Source organism: Aotus nancymaae, unplaced genomic scaffold (genome assembly GCF_030222135.1).
Source record: "Aotus nancymaae isolate 86718 unplaced genomic scaffold, 86718_ANA_hifiasm-v0.15.2.pri h1tg000015l_0, whole genome shotgun sequence".
NCBI lineage: Eukaryota > Metazoa > Chordata > Mammalia > Primates > Aotidae > Aotus > Aotus nancymaae.
Window position 1 is genome coordinate 3,185,758 of NW_026988426.1, and position 17,187 is coordinate 3,202,944.

General features: G+C 40.8%; 1 protein-coding gene across 2 annotated transcripts in view; it reads right to left on the reverse strand.

The window, feature by feature from the left end:
- The window catches only part of CYTH3 (cytohesin 3), a 112,448-nt gene that overhangs the window by 84,711 nt on the left and 10,550 nt on the right, over positions 1 to 17,187 (reverse strand). Inside the window, exon 1 of one of the 2 annotated variants that reach the window (XM_012455482.3) lies at positions 14,715 to 15,033. The exons of the other annotated variant lie outside the window; for it this stretch is intronic. Coding sequence (XP_012310905.1) covers positions 14,715 to 14,730 — 16 coding nt within the window. The 5' untranslated portion in view covers positions 14,731 to 15,033. Of the gene's footprint in view, positions 1 to 14,714; positions 15,034 to 17,187 lie in introns of those variants that run through there. 2 annotated transcript variants of the gene reach the window in all.

Consider the following 17,187-nt stretch of genomic DNA (forward strand, 5'->3'; position numbering starts at 1 on the left):
AAGTGCTGGGATTACAGGCGTGAGCCACCACGTCTGGCCTTTTTTTTTTTTTTTTTTTTTTTTTTTCCCCAAGAGACAGGGATTTCATTTTGTTGCCCAGGCTGGTCTCGAACTCCTGCCTCAAGCGTTCCTCCTGCCTCAACTCCCGAAGCCCTGGGATTATACTCATGAGCTACCAAACAAAAATTCTAAGTGAGTTTTAAAAGCCAATTTAAAAAAACCAAAGACCATAAAATTTTTGCCTGACATGAACTTATCCTGTGATCAAATTTATTTTTCTTCTTCCTCTGGTGAGGAATCCGTATCTCCTCATACATGTAGATGTGTGATGTGGAATGTGTACGTCCTACTTTGAATTTTCTAGTGGTTATCTTTAAATATTTTATAAACCACACCACTACCTATATTATTCTAATTATCAAAAACAAAAATAAAACAGTAAAAAAATAAAGGCTGGGCTTTTCCTTTCTCCCAACAGTCCCTGCCCTGCCCCCACCTACTTCTAGTTTCTACTAGTGAATCTGACCCAGCTTTAGTATTGTTGGCATTGTTATTGAATAACTGGGATTTTTCTTTTTCCATTACATTATCTTCTCTTTCAATAATTATTTACAACATTTGAATTTTCATTTGTAACATCTGTAACCAAGTTTATAATTATTTAGACTTAAATTTATGTTTAAATGTTTTCAATTCAATGTCAGTTTTTTAATATCACAAGTTCCCCATTCTTGAGTTATTCAATCAATCTTTTAGTTGGTTAGAATATATCTACAAACAAATTTTGTTTTTTAAGAAAAATTTACAGATGGCATACAGAAAAATTTCAGGTACAGGTAGCAGAAAAAAGCTGATGGCTTTAAACAATAAGGAAACATACTGACTCACGTAACTCCTTAAAAAATACAGGTGAGCTCCCACTGAAGGCAGTGTGCTAGCTCCAACTTCTGTATGCTCAGAGAACATCTTTCTGCTGCCTTCACAAGTTAACAATTAGTATGATTATTTAATTCTTAGTTACAACCTTTTTTCCTTTATAACTCTTAGCCTCAGCTCCACGACACTACCTTCTGGCAATGTTATATAGAAAAGCCTAAAATTTACTTGTAAGTAACCCTCTCCCCAGCTTCTGACTAGCTGTTTGCAGGGTACTTTCTTGCTCTTCCCACTAATTTCATCTAAGGCAGAGGAGCTCTTTGGATATACAGAAACAGCTGGTGTTTTTTTCAGCTCAAAGATACTTTTTCCCATTGAATTTGATTATTGTTTCTGTTCTATTTGTTTTGGTATCTTCTTCAGGAACAACACTTATTCAGATCACAGCAATAATTTAACTTTATACACTGTACTTTTGCTCTTCATGAATCCCAAGGGAGTTTAAAATTCTGCAAATGCGGCCAGAAGCGGTGATTTAGGCCTGTAATCCCAGCACTTTGGGAGGCTGAGGAGGGTGGATTGTGAGGTCAGGGGTTCAAGACCAGCCTGGCCAATATGGTGAAATCTTGTCTCTACTAAAAATACAAAAAAAAATTAGCCAGGCATGGTGGTGGGTGTCTGTAGTCCCAGCTACTTAGGAAGCTGAGGCAGAAGAATCACTTGAACCCGGGAGGTGGAGGTTGCAGTGAGCCAAGATCGTGCCACTGCACTCTGGCTTGGGCAAGAGAGTAAGATATCATCTCAAAAAAAGAAAAAAAAATGATCTGCAAATGCATTTACTATCATTATAGTTTCTTTCTCTCAGCTCACTCATTTCACTTTATAATTTTTATTTCTTTTTGAGACAGGGTCTGTCACCCAGGCTGGAGTGCAGTGCCATAATCACAGCTCACTGCAGCCTTGACAGCTTCTAGGGTCAAGCGATCCTCCCACCTTAGCCTCTGAGTAGCTGGGATCACAGGTGCAGCATGTACCATCACACCTAGCTAATTTTTTTTTTTTTTTAAGAGACAGGGGTCTCACCATATTGCCCAGGCTGGTCTCGAACTCCTGGTCTTAAACTCTTGGGCTCCAGTGATACCCCCGCACCTCAGCCTCCCAAAGTGCTGGGAACACAGGCGTAAGCTTGCATGCCCAGCCTCATTTTATAATTCTCTCTGCCCTAGTTTTCAGCTTGGCCTGTTGCTTTATCTCATCTTTCAACCACTTATTTGTGCTTCTTGAATTTTATTAAGAACAGCACAAAGTAGATTCAACCAGAAATTTCTCATTCCTGTAAATATTATTTTCAAAATTAAACTTTTTTCTTTTGGAAACATGTTGTTTTATTCTTTATTTCTGAACAATAGTATTTAGACCCATTCCCCCTGCGCCCCTCACCCCAACCAATCAAAATAAAAAGAATAGCTGGCCCTCCTCATGCTACTAAATGTTTGGTGCGGTTGTTTTTTTTTTTTTTTCCAACTCTAAGTTTACAATCTGGAGGATGCATATATAAACTGCACTGCCTATTCAGAGATGTGGCCCATCTTCAAGAGAACATCAGCTCTGGAAGCCTCCTTCTCTATAAGCCTATTGTGTTGCTTTTGTGTTCTAGTTTCTGCATCTAACTCTCTCTGTCTGGACCTAGCTTCCACTCCAGATGGGTAGGATGCCACTCAATGCACCAAGGAGGAGGACTGTGGTGCCCAGGAGAATCTCTAGTAGTTTTGAGCGTGTTGAAGCCACAGGTATCCTCTGGCTTCCCAGTTCGGCCGCTCGTCAATATTGCTGCTGCACAAGCCCACCCTGGCTGCCCGTGGCCATTCAGGATCATCAGGCCTCCCTCGCTCTCTGCTCTCCCAAATTAGCACAGCCAACATCACATCTCTTTACGTTCTTCACAATTCTGCACTGAGTTCTCAGGAAACAGAGTGATGAGTCAAGCCCTGGTATTTCTTCACCCTGATCCCACTATCTATGATTCAGCTTTTCATCTCTTTTTTTCTCAATCACTTCCATCAGGATCTGGTGATTCAAGGGAGGGGAGGTAGGAAGTTAGACAAACACTAGTACCCAAGTCACATCTTCCTGGAAGTTGCCAATGATCATTTTTTAGTGTTTTTCTACCTTCTAAATTCTTTCTTCTGATGTCAGCTTTCTCTCTTTCTATAGAAATTTTATTTTAAATTTTCTCCTTCATGCTGTTGGGTTTTTTCATCCATCTGGAGGTCCTTGCTGTCTGTGAGCATTTAAAAATGAAATGAAGCTAGCTCTGTGTCTTCCTTTGGTGTTGTCTGTAGGTAACTTTTTTCACTAGATTCTCTCAAATAGGAAGGTTCATTATGTTCTCTGTCTGAGAGCAAAGCCTGTCCACTGAAGGGCTTCCCTTTGGGATGAAAAGACAGGGCCCTTTAGTGGAGAAGCCCTATAAACAGAAAAAACAAACAAAAAATGTTAAAAAGCATTATTTGGGGTGTTGATACACACCCCTAGAGTTCCAATTCTCCCCAGGCAAGGAATCTAATCTCTGTAAAGAAAATTTGCTTGAGGGTAAAATGCTGTAGACTGCTCAAAACAAGAGGAAGAAGAGAGGAGGCCAGAGAAAATGTAGAAAACACTCCCAGCACAGTGGCTTCAAAGGGCCTTTGAATTCTCCCCGTTTGCAGCACAATTTTCATGCTCACCAACAGAACCCAAACCCAAACACTAACTAGTCTGAGCAGAGCCCCACAAAGGGCTGCCCAGAAACTGCTCCTGTTTACTCTAAATCCTCCTTCGGTTTTATCTGCTTATAGGTTTCCAATTTCTAGCTTCTTTCCAAAAGTGTGTTACACTCTGTCCTCTGCTAAAGGTCCCTTCCCAGGCTCTGTTTTCCCACCTACACTGAGGTATAATTAACAACTAAAAATTGGATGTATTCAAGGTATTCAAGGTGTACATCTCAATGTCTTGGTTAAGGAGATATTATGAAATGACGACCACAGCCAAGAAGATTAACATACCCATCACCTTGCATAGTTACCTTGTGCGTGTGTGGTGAGAACAGTTAAAATCACTCTCTGCAAATTTGAAGCATACATTATTTCTAACTGTAGTCACAGGGCTGTACAAGAGGTCTCCAGAATTTATTCATCTTATAAACGCAAGACTGCATGCTTTGACCATCCACTACCCATTTGCCTCCTAACCAGTCTCTTCCTTGTCATTTGTTGAGATTTTGGGGTGAACAGGGGATGGAAGTTTGGTGTCCTATGTCCACCACTGGGATCACACTAGAATTCCCGAGAAGTAGACTTTTCAAGCTTCTATTAACAGATTTCAGTATGGCTCTCTTGGGAAATTCCGTTTCTTAAACCCATTATTGGTCTTCAGAGAGAGTAAAAACTTTCTATAGACAACATGATTCTGCTCCAGATGCAACTGTTCATGAGATTATCAACAAAAGGAGTACTACAGCAAGGATTTGATCTGGTCCTTCTCCAAATAGTAAGGCTTAAAATAAACTTCAACGTTTGTCAACAGGAAGAAAACACAAGCAAACCTAAAAACCTTCAAGATAGCACACAGCCACAGATTCAACCATGTGAGAGAGGTGAGCAAAACCTCTCTGACCACTCCCAACACTAAAACCAATCCAAGTCTCAGTTCCACCCACAGAAGAAGCAAAGGCACTGACGCTGAATCGAGCCACGACACGGATGAACCTGGGAAAGTGACTCATGCTACAACGTGAATGAACCTGCTGAGTGAAAAATGCCAAACACAGAAGGCCACATATTGTATGATTCCATTTACACACATGTCCATAGAAACAAAAGGTCAATGAGTGACTATCAGGAGTTGGAGAGGAGGGAATGATGGCTAATGGGGACCAAGTTCTTTCTGAGGTGATAAAAATGTTCTAAAATTAGATAGTTGGTGATGGTTGCACAACTTTATGAATATATTAAAAGCCACTCAATTGTGCACTTTAAAAGAGTGACTATTACATATATGAATTGTAGTGATTTCTAAAAAGAGAATAGGTGCTTTATTACCAAATAAACTGAAGGTGCACAGTCCCTCACTCCAGTAATACTTCACTGGATCAGAAATTACTTCGGAGCACAGGGGTCTCTGCCACAACACAGAGCAGCAAACCAATCATTTATAAATCTGAGAAGAACTGGGCACCAGCACTTTGGGAGGCCGAGGTGGGTGGATTACCTGAGGTCAGGTGTTCAAGACCAGCCTGGCCAACGTGGTGAAACCCCGTCTCTACTAAAAATACAAAAATTAGCTGGGAGTAGTGGCGGGCACCTATAATCACAGCTACTTGGGAGGCTGAGGCAGGAGAATCACGTGAACCCAGGAGATGGAGGTTGCAGTGAGCCAAGATCACGCCATTGCACTCCAGCCTGGGTAACAGAGCAAGACTCCATATCAAAAACGAATAAATAAATAAATCTGAGAAGAAAGCTACCAGACTATTCTTAAGTTTGTTTGTTTGTTTTTAAAAAGGAGCAATAATGAGGCAGGAGAGAGGGAGGGGAGACATGTAGGAAACTTCTCGAAGGGCTACAAAAGCATTTCTTTCAGTGGGAGGCAGAAAATAGAAACGTGTTTGAGAAGCATGGAGATGAAACCCTCTTAGTGTAAAATAGGAAAGGATTCTTCAAAATACCGTTCATGCCGGCACAGACAGAGCAGCAATCTGTGAAGTACCACAAAGTTCTCCATCCTTAAAGTACAAGTAGTGCTTGTACATCCACTGAAGTGTCACTGGTTTATTATTTCCATAAAGTTTAAACAGCCTTAAGACACTGAACAACATTTTTGTGCTGAATAATAAATACATTTATGACTGATGCTCTGAACCAGGGAAATGTAAGAAGAGCATCTAAAAATAGAGTACAGGACTTCAAGGAAACATGTCCATAAAACCAAATCTACAAAGAATAACTCAGATGGTTACCACAGCATCTCATGAGTTCTTCACAGGCAGTATTGGTATTTAATAATCCCCAAACAGGACGTGTGGCTACAATTACAAGAAATATGAGAAATCTGACCCCCTTAACATGAAAAAAAGAAAAACAAAATGCTTGAGACACTCAAGTATGTGAAAACCACTAGTCTTATGATCATTACATTGATCATAAAAACCATTTTAAAACACATAATTCATCTTCAGCTACAGGGTAGTGATATGGACTGGGTCCTAATAAGAGCAGAAGACACAAAACTTTCATAGAAATTATGCTGAAACAGATAGGTAAATGTGGAATTAATTTGATTGAGCTGCTGATTCTGAATGTATTTGCCGCATGGTAAATATATAAACTTGAGTACCGAACACATTCAAGAGAACTTGGCTTTCTTTCCCAGATTACTGCTATCTCTATACCAGCATGAACATGAACAGTATTTTGAAGAATCTTTGCCCTATTTTACAAGAGAAAGGTTTAGTTTTCTGGGTTCTCACACGTTACTATTTTTTGCCTCCAAGGAAAATAATGTATCGGCCTCGAAAATACTGTATCGGTCTCACGTATATTCTCTGGATACATGGTGTGCAGATAATTAAAAGGGAAAATTAAAATGCCTTCTAGACTAGTCACAAACAAAATTAATAGTTCAGAATGGAATTTAAATCAGTCATCTGAAAGGGAGACTCCTAGATCCTGTTGCTATTTCTTGAATACTTTCAGAGGAGTGTCATTTTTTTTCCCACCCTGCCCTTTCCTTTATTAACTTTTCATACAATGAATTTGCTGTGCCCATCACCGGATACATGAACAACAACAACGAAAAAGCTACAGCTGGATCCTGTATTAGTCTCAGCTGCAGCTAAAGCTCTTTTTTTTTAATCAATAGGAAAGTGTTGAGGGAGGGAAGAAGAAAAAGATGCATTCCTGAGAGATTTAAGGTTTATTCTTCATCCAAGGATCTGACAGCAAAAGTGTCTCTTTTGAATTATGTAAATATAGTTTGTCTTACTAAATTTTCCAGTGCTTAAGTTCATTTCTTTATAAAACCATGGCCAATATTAAAATAAAATCCTTACTATGTTAAGTCAGATAACTACCTCCAGATGGGTATGGGTCTAAGAAACCACTGTGTATGCTCGTTCCAAATTCACCCACACACATATTCCATTGACATCTGAGCTATTCAGTAACTCCTTTTGGTTACCAACTTAATCCACACTTATCAAAGAACAAGAAAAATGAATGTCACTTTGACCTTGAATCAAAATGATTTTTAACATATTTACATTAAAAAAAATTAAAGAAACCGAAGCACTTATCTCTTCTGCTTACACATGCAATCTAATCTACAGGATCCAAATAATGATATTAGGCAATGAGCCTAGACTCTTTAAAAAAGTGTCACCCAAACATTTTTTAATTTTGAGACAGAGTCTTACTCTGTTGCCCAGGCTGGAGTGCACTGGCAGGATCTTGGCTCACTGTAACCTCCGCCTCCTCAGTTCAAGCAATTCTTGTGCCTCAGCCTCCTAAGCGGCTGGGATTACAGGCATGCACCACCATGCCCAGCTAATTTTTTTGTATTTTTAGTAGAGACAAGGTTTCACCATGTTGGCCAGGCTGGTCTTGAACTCCTGGCCTCAAGTGATCCACCTGCCTTGGCATCCCAAAGTACTGAAATTACAGGCATGAGCCACTGCACTCAGCCACCAAAACAAATTTTAAAATAAAAATAAATAAAAGAGAACAGGTGTGGTGGCAGCCATCTGTAATCCCACCTACTTGGGAGCCTGAGGCAGAAGAATCACTTGAACCCGGGAGGCGGAGGTTGCAGTGAGCCAAGAGATTGCACCAAGTGCACTCCAGCCCTGGCCACAGCAAGACTCCGTCTCAAAAATAAATAAATAAATAAATAAATAAATAAATAAGACTGAAGAGTATTACTAAATAGGAGGTATAAATCTTAATTAGAGCCTAGATAGGTAAAAAAAAAAAAAAAAGAAAGGAAGCTATAAAATCATTTTGGTAACAACTGGGGAAAGCAGAATGTGTACTATTTTGGAACAATATTATGGAATGTCTGTTAGTTATCTTAAGAATGATAATGATTGTACTTGTGTAAGAGAATGTCCTTAGGAGATGAGTGCTAAAGTATTTCTGTGAAAAGTGTTATGATGTTTGTAACTTTTTTTTTTTTTGAGACAGAATCGCATTCCGTCACCCAAGCTGGAGTGCAGTGGCATGATCTCAGCTCACTGCAAGCCCTGTCTCCCAGGCTCAAGCAATTCTCGTGCCTCAGCCTCCCAAGAAGCTGGGATTACAGGCACACACCACCACACTTAGCTAATTTTTTGTAGAGACAAGGTTTCACCATGTTGGCCAGGCTGGTCTCGAACTCCTGACCTCAAGTAATCCATGGGCACCTGGGCCTCCCAAAGTGCTGGGACTAAAGGCAAGAGCCACCACGCCCGGCCATCATGTTTGTATCTTGCTTTCAAATGGGTTCAGTCTCAGTGTCTGTCTGTCTGTCTGTCTGTCTGTCTATCTGTCTGTCTCTCTCTCTGTGTCACACACACACACACACACACACACACACACACACACACAGAGTGTAATATAAAGACAGACAAGCAAATGTGGCCAAATGTTAGCAGCTGGTGAATTTTGGTGAAAGATATATAGGATTCATTGTACTATTCCTTCAACTTTTCTATAGATTTGAACATTTTCAAAATACAAAGATACAATAATCATATTGCCAATCATCGGTTATTCCTAAACCCAAATACAACAATTCTTCCAACTCACTCCGCTCGATATGTAAACACAGGTAGGCCACAGGCTTAATATATTGATGACTAACAGTTTTGAATGCCTACTATTATAATCATCTGAGATTTTTAATAAATTCTTCATATAAATAATTTCACTTGGGTTTAACATCCACCTTGCATATTAGAAAATTAAAGCTTAGGGAGATTAAGTAACTTAAAGTCATAAGGCTAGAAATGACAGAGCTGCAGATACTTACTTAAAAATATGCCAACACCAAATATTTGTCAACACCAGTCAGGTTCAAATGTTTAAACAAACTTACGTACACATACAGAAAGTATAAATACAAATTCTCAGAACCATTAACATTACAGTTGATGATATTCTGCCTTGAACAAGGGGAATTAGCCAAAATATCCTCAATGGCTGACCTGATACAGCAAACAGGCAAAAGTTTTGAAATCCTAATTCCCAGAGATCCCAAGGGAAAAGAGGGCCTCTCCAATCCCACAGAACTAAGACTGTTTAGGGAGGAATGGCTACATAGTCATCTCCAGCATGATGCATCCCAACAAAGTAGGCCATGAAGAAGCTGGGCTGAGGACCAGAAAGGCTCCCACCATAGCACTGCAGTAGTGCTGTGGGTCCAGTACTCAATCAGGAGAGGGAGGGAGGGATATGTTAGGGACATCAGGAGAAAAGAGCTTCAACTTCAAGTCTCTTATGAAATTAAGATCTTAAAGACTCCCCTCTAGAATGTGGTGGAGATACTCAGGTTAGTGTGAATATCTAAGCTTGATCTTTAATCTCTTTAACCAAAGTTGATATGGCCTTGTCGATAACTTTACAACTCTAAGGAAATAGCTCTCCTGTAAAATCTGTTCCTGAAATTCCCAGTCACTAATCCAATCAATTACATTTCTTGGTTGCTGACACCAAGATAAAACCACCTACACCAAGTCCTGAGACTGGAGACCTTCTGCTGGGAGGTATTCTCTCCAAAGGGAGTCACTGACCACTGGTTCAGTGGGTCCTAGAGCACACTCCCATTTTTGGAACTACTAGGGAGGCCTGCACCAAACCTCAAGGTGGCTGGAAGGACTAGGATAGTGGACTTTTCTCTGAAGACAGAAATTCTTTGCTACCCTTTACAGGTAAAACAGAAATTGGAGATAGAAGTTTTAGTGCAGAACTTAGCCAAATGACTTCTGAAATAGATGGTCTTCATTACCTTGAGATGCAAGACAGTCTGCTCTTCACCATGATCATAAAAGGTAATACTTGACAAGACATGCAAACAGAGAAGGCCCCAGACTCCTGTACTGAGAAGGGAAATGTGGAGGGGGGTGGAGGCAGTGGGAAGGTAAGAGAGACTTAAATCCTAAAACCAAATGTCCAAATACTAATAGCAGCAGAACCCAGAGGAAATAGCTTATGTTCTTTCCAGATTAAAAAAATTAAAAAGTCATGTTCTGTATGTCCAGCCAAATTACTGGGCACTTGTTAGGCAGAAGTACTACTGGGGAAGCCAAAAGAGGGCGAGACACACCGTGTGCATTTGGACTCTGCTCCCTCTGCAAGCTGTCACCAAGTGTGAGTGCTAGCAGGACAATGTGTGGGGAGCAAGAGCTGGCAGACTTCAAGACCAGTCTGACCACAAAAAGGAAGGAAAGAAGGCATTTGACTTTCTTTTGTGAAAACTGAAACACCCTAGTAACCACCTGACTAGTATACAGCATAACCACTACTTTAAACTAAATTTCAGGAACACAGTCCATACAGACACCCTGTGATTCCTGAGAAAATTAGAAGAACACTTGTCCAACATGATGATTCTTTTTACATAAGGCAATGAAAGGCATCATTTATTCTCAAAATGTGTCATGCTCTCAGAAGTGTAGTCATATACTGAATCAAAGTCTCCAATAACTCCTCCTCCCACGCTTGGGAAATACAACCTCATCATGTGAACAGGCCAAACATTCAAAAGACACTAAAATTCTTCAATTTTCCCATACTCTAACACAAACAAAATGAATTCATTTGTTTGATCCTTTCTCAACTCAAAAAAATTTTAATCTAATTACTGAAACTTGGAAAAGGACATTCTTGATCATTTTATTTCCTCTCTGTGAAGAACTAAAAGGAAGTCCTGTCTTCTAACAGAATATTAAATTGCCAATGTCTGCCACTTTTGATTACTGTATTTTTCTAAATGTACATGTTAAAATAAAAATATTTACCAAATGCAACTATTAATGTATTTCTAAGCATATGAGAATATACTGTTATATTAAAAGGGGAGAAAGTGTTAATCTCAAAAAGAAAATATAACCTAGTTAAGTTCTTAAATATATATACGCTTATGAATATTTATGGAAGAGAAAAGGTGTTTTTCTCTTTGCACTCTATGGCGAGGAGATCCTTACTGAATGAAACCTACCTGCTGCTACAGCCAGTATCAGGCTAGATGCCTTGAGCTCCAAGTTACAGTACACCGCTACTCAATCATTTAAACAAGAGAGGTATTTACTGTCCCACATGACAGAAGTGTGAAGACAGGGAGGCTCCTGGGTGGGTGAAATTCAGCAACAGCACTATCTAGAATCCCGCTAGTCATCATCAGGGTATGTCCTTGGAAGTGGACAGGCTTAAGAGCCATTGTGAATGGAAGCTGGCTACTCATCCAGGCACAACAAAGTCTAGCCTAAGAAATGCAACGGGGCTGAGCACAATGACTCATTCCTGTAATACCAACCCTTTGGGAGGCCAAGGTGGGAAGATCACTTGAGGCCAGGAGTTTGAGACCAGCCTGGGTAACATAGCAAGACCTTGTCTCTACAAAAAATATTTTTAAATTAGCTGAGCATAGTGGTGAGCACCTGTGGTCAGCTACTCGAGAAGCTGAGGTGGGGGATCACTTGAGCCAAGGAGGTTGAGACTGCAAAGAGCTGTGATCATGCCACTGCACTCCAGCATAGGAGACAGAGCAAGACCCGATCTCAAAAAAAATGAAAGAAAATAAATGCAACTCCTCATATATTTATTTATGAAGGAAGAAACTTCTTGGAGAAATCTCCCTGCAAACTGCCCAGCACATTGGCCAGATTTTGGTGGCACTCCCACCTCTCCTTCACCACTTCATGGATAAAGAAAGATAGAATATCCCACCTGCTTAGACCATTTAAGATGTTACCCTGGCCGGGCGCGGTGGCTCAAGCCTGTAATCCCAGCACTTTGGGAGGCCGAGGTGGGTGGATCACGAGGTCAAGAGATCGAGACCATCCTGGTCAACATGGTGAAACCCCGTCTCTACTAATAAAAAAAATTAGCTGGGCATGGTGGCACGTGCCTGTAGTCCCAGCTACTCAGGAGGCTGAGGCAGGAGAACTGCCTGAACCCAGGAGGCGGAGGTTGCAGTGAGCCGAGATCGCGCCATTGCAGCCATTGCACTCCAGCCTGGGTAACAAGAGCGAAACTCCGTCTCAAAAAAAAAAAAGATGTTTCCCTTTGTGGTGATAAGGTCCTCTTCCCTGAAGGGTAAATACCTAAACAATTCATGGTTCTACGGGCAAGGAAGCAAAGAAGGGCGGATTTGCAATAGGGTAGCAACAATATCTCTACACAGAGTCAAATATGGCTGTAACAATAACCACAAGCTACAAGGCAATAGGCAACAGAGAAATAAACTGGTTGATCAATCCTTCTTCTGACCCCCAAAATATCTACATCCCATTTTATGGTTTCAAATCAAGAGTTGTTATTTAAGTTACATTTTACAAAAAGGAAAAAATACTGTTTAAAGTCCATCAGCCACCCTATTTCTTGAATCAGCTATAAAAATAGCTAAATAATTCAGCTTTAATGAACATTCATATTATCAAATTGTGGTTTTAAAGAACCTCCAGAATGTGAAATAATAAATGCAACCCAGATGTTCACTAAAAAATGAAAACAAGATTGTTTTTACTTCATAGCAACCAAATAGGTCAACCCATTTCCTCCTTCAGAGAATTCTCAGAGGACCACAAACTCCACTCAAAAAGCATGTGTTTCATATGTATCTATCCAGAGAAAAAGGAAACTCTGCTGTCCAAAATAAACGGAGAATATTACATGTTCCCATGAAAGTGAATTAGAAAGTTGTAGTAAGGCTGTGTCTGCACATTGCCAAACATCTGGATGAAAACTTGGGGGAAAAAAAGTACTAATTACCTAGATATTGGGAAATACTTTTCGATCATCATCCAAATGCTTAGTTTTATAGCAAATTGATTTTATTAATTACAGGAATAAGTTTTTCAAAAAGACTACAGTAATTAACAATAGACCTGTTGAGAGTTTAAAGCAGGAACTTTTATTGTCTCCTATTTGAACAGTGCTCCTGGTGACTTACTAAAAATCAAGTCAGCTAAAAGAGTAAATTTACTCTAGGAAAGTAAATCACAAAATCTTCTTGGCCAACTGAAATTGACTCAGGTGAGTCTTTTCTAATATTTACACAATAGTGAAAAGATATTTATCTAAAATACATGCTTGCTGTATTGGCACCAGCCAAATGATAAAACACTACAGAATATTCTAAGTTACTTAGGAGCAATCTTGGCTCACTGCAACCTCTGCCTCCCAGATTCAAGAGATTCTCCTGCCTCAGCCTCCCAAGTAGCAGGGAGGTGCCCACCACCACGCCAAGCTAATTTTTGTATTTTTAGTAGAGATGGGGTTTCACTATGTTGGCCAGTCTTGAACTCCTGACCTCATTATCCACCCGCCTCAGCCTCCCAATGTGCTAGGATTACAGGTGTCAGCCACCTCATGCAGCCAGTTAACTGGGTACTTGACATTAACCATAAAAAGTTTATGTTTGGTTAACTTCAAAAATCAGGATGGAGAGTCATGTATTTTCTACTCTAATTTAAATGATTTAGTACTTTTCCCACAAACTCAAAATATTTAATATATCGGTTTTGGGTTCTGTTGTTTTTGTTTTTTTATTTTTGAGATGGAGTTTCTCTCTTGTTGCCCAGGCTGGAGTGCAATGGTGCTATCTCGGCTCACAGCAACCTCTGCTTCCGAGGTTCAAGTAATTCTCCTGCCCTCAACCTCCCAAGCAGCTGGGATTACAGGCATGCACCACCACGCCTAGCTAATTTTGCATTTTTAGTAGAGCCAGGGTTTCTCCATGTTTATCAAGCAGGTCTCGAACTCCCGACCTCAGGTGATCCACCCACCTCAGCCTCCCAAAGTGCTGGGATTACAGGCATGAGCCACCATGCCCAGCCAATATTTAATATATAACTTAAGCAGCTTTTAGGGTACTTTGACAAAAACTATTTTTTAAATTTCACTTCATTTCAAAAGTTTCAATGGTTCCATATTACAGGCTGACAAACCTGCTTTCTAAAGGATCTGGAATAATTTCTTAAAACTAATCTTCCTCTAGGCCAGGCACTGTGGCTCACGCCTGTAATCCCAGCACTTTGGGAGGCAGAGGCAGGCGGATCACAAGGTCAAGAAATCAAGACCATCCTGGCCAACATGGTGAAACTCATCTCAAAAATTAGCTGGGCATGGTGGCGCACACCTGTAATCTCAGGTACCTGAGAGGCTGAGGCAGGAGAATGGCTTGAACCTGGGAGGCGGAGGTTGCAGTGAGCCAAGATCACACCACTGAACTCTAGCCTGGCAACACAGGGAGACTCTATCTCAAAAAAAAAAAAAAAAACACTAATCTACCTCTCCCAAAGTTACTTATACTGAGAGTATGACAATGCAAACAGCATTATTTTGTAACACACCTGATACAAACTATTGGTCTCCTATGAAAACTTCCTTGAGAAATACTTCGCTGCAAAACAAATGTACCCTTCCCTCACTGAGCTCCAACCACTGGGGCTTCCCCTCTATTCTCATAACGTGCCACATTTCCAATTAAGGCCCTGGCACATGCCTTTCCTTCAGCAAGGACACACCTTCCCCTACTCCGTTCTCGGCCCACTCCCGTCTAGCTAGCTCCCTGACTCTCCCCAAACTGTTTTTTCTCTCACTCACCAAGTTCAGTAGACATGTCTCCAGCCCATTTTAGGCTATCTCTGAGGCATTCAACACAGCTGATCACTCCTCTCTTCTGCAAGCCACAGGTTTCAAGGCTTCCTAGGCCTCACTGGTTACCTTCTCAGTCACCTTTGCTGCAACTCAGTCCTAGGATTTTTCTCCTCTCTCGACTCTCTTCCCTATGTGAGTTCATCCACTCACATGAATTAAAATCTCCCCAATGTTTATCTCCTACCCAAATTAGTCTTCTGAGCAGCAGACCAACACAGACAGCCAACTGCCTACCTACCATCTCCACTAGGATATCTCACTGACAAGTCCATTTTAAATAGCAAAATTGAATTCCTGAGAGTCTGCTTCCAGTAAAAGCTGACTAGTTCACTGCAGACCAACCTTTCTGCCAAGAACAACTTAAAAAGCTGAACAAATTATTAGAAACAACTGTCTGAAGGCATCAGAGAGCTACCCATGCAGTGAGGGCTCTGGAGGCCAGGATTCCAGAGAGAGAAGGGAAGTACAGAGAAGTGAGCCCAATCACCCAAGCCACTCTTCTCCTTGAGGCATTTGCCAATTCACAGCCGAAGCTGGGAAGCCAAAATACTAAACAGAAACAAGTGACTGAGAATCCAAGAAGGTCAGCAGACTCTCCACCAGTTTTAGGGGACTGAGGGGACAAAAAAATTAGAGTTCAGGGGCTGCCAAGTAGAAGAGGCCCTGGGAAGCATCCCAAGCTTTCAGTGGGAACCCATAAGAAGGGTAAACCAGAAGTAGATCAAGCCTCATAATTTTAAAGTGATATTCCGGCCAGGTGAGGGGGCTCACATCTATAATCCCAGCACTTTTGAAGGCTGAGGCAGGCAGATCACTTGAAGCCAGGAGTTCAAGACCAGTCTGGGGAAACATAGTGAGACCCTGGCTCTACAAAAATAAAAAGTAATTAGCTGGGCATGGTGGCATATGCCTGTAGTCCCAGCTACTTGGGAGGGTGAGGTGGGAGGATCATTCGAGCCTGGCTGTGCTCCAGCCTAGGCAACAGAGACCCTGTCTCAAACGAATAAAATAAAAAGAGCAAAGTGCTATTCCCTTACTTTAACTGCCTGCCAAATCCTCAAATGAACATGACAAGCAGCGTCTTGAATTATCTCTATAATTTTTTTCTTTTTTTAACGGAGTCTCACTCTGTAGCCCAGGCTAGAGTGCAGTGACATGATACTGGCTCACTGCAACCTTCTCTTCCTGGGTCCCCATTCAAGCAATTCTTCTCAGCCTCCCAAGCAGCTGGGATTACAGGCACGTGCCACCATGCCCAGCCGATTTTTGTATTTTTAGTAAAGACAGGTTTCCCCATGTTGGCCAGGCTGGTCTTGAACTCCTGACCTCATGATCTACCCACTTCAGCCTCCCAAACTGCTGGGATTTCAGGTGTGAGCCACCACACCCAGTCTCTCCTGTAATTTTTCATATACATTGTCCAGAATTTAATTAAAGGTCCACAGGCATATCTAGAATCAAGATCACATGACTGAAAACCAAGGGTAAAATAGACAACAGAACACACTCACAAGGCATCCAAATACTGGAGTTATCAGAAACAGACTTTAAAATAACTGTGCTTCATATGATAAAGCAGTTGAAAAGATAAAAATGCCAGCAGAAAATTAGAATAAAAAAAAAATGAAGAAAACTGGAAAAGACAATAATGGAAATTAAGAACTCAGTAATTTTTTTTTCTTTTTCATTTATTTATTTTTTAAAGACGGAGTTTCAACATGTTGGTCAGGCTGGTCTTGAACTCCTGACCTCAGGTGATTCGCCCACCTTAGCCTCCAAAGTGCTTGGATTACAGGCATGAGCCACCATGCCCAGCCGAACTCAATAAGTTTTAACAGCAATTACAGCTGAAGAAAGAATTAGTACAATGGAATATAGGTCAGAAGAAGATATAGAGTGAACCATGGAAAGGCAAAGGGATAAAGAACACAGAAAAGAATCTAAGATATATAGGACACAACACAGAGAACATGGTTTTGTTGTTGTTGTTTTTTTCCTGGGAGGAGAGAACATGTTTAATGCACAGATAATTAGAGTCCTGGAAGGAGATGAGATAGAAAATGCAGCAGAAGCAATAAATGAAGATATAATAAGAATTTTGCAAATCTAATTTAAGATCAAGCTTTGTCACAGCACTGCCAAAAAGAAGAAAAAGAACAACTAATCCCAAGCAGGATACATTTGTGGAAAACCACATCTGGACACATCCACAGTAACAGCTGAAAACCAAAGCCAAAGAGAACATCTTAAAAGCAGCCTAAAGGGAAGAAAAACACACTAACTTGAAAAGAGCAACAATAAGACTGATGTAGCCTATTTCTCCACAGAATCAATGGAAGCCAGAAGGCAATAAAATGACCCTTTCAAAACAATGCAGGAAGGCCAGGCTCAGTGGCTGATGCCTGTAATCCCAACACTT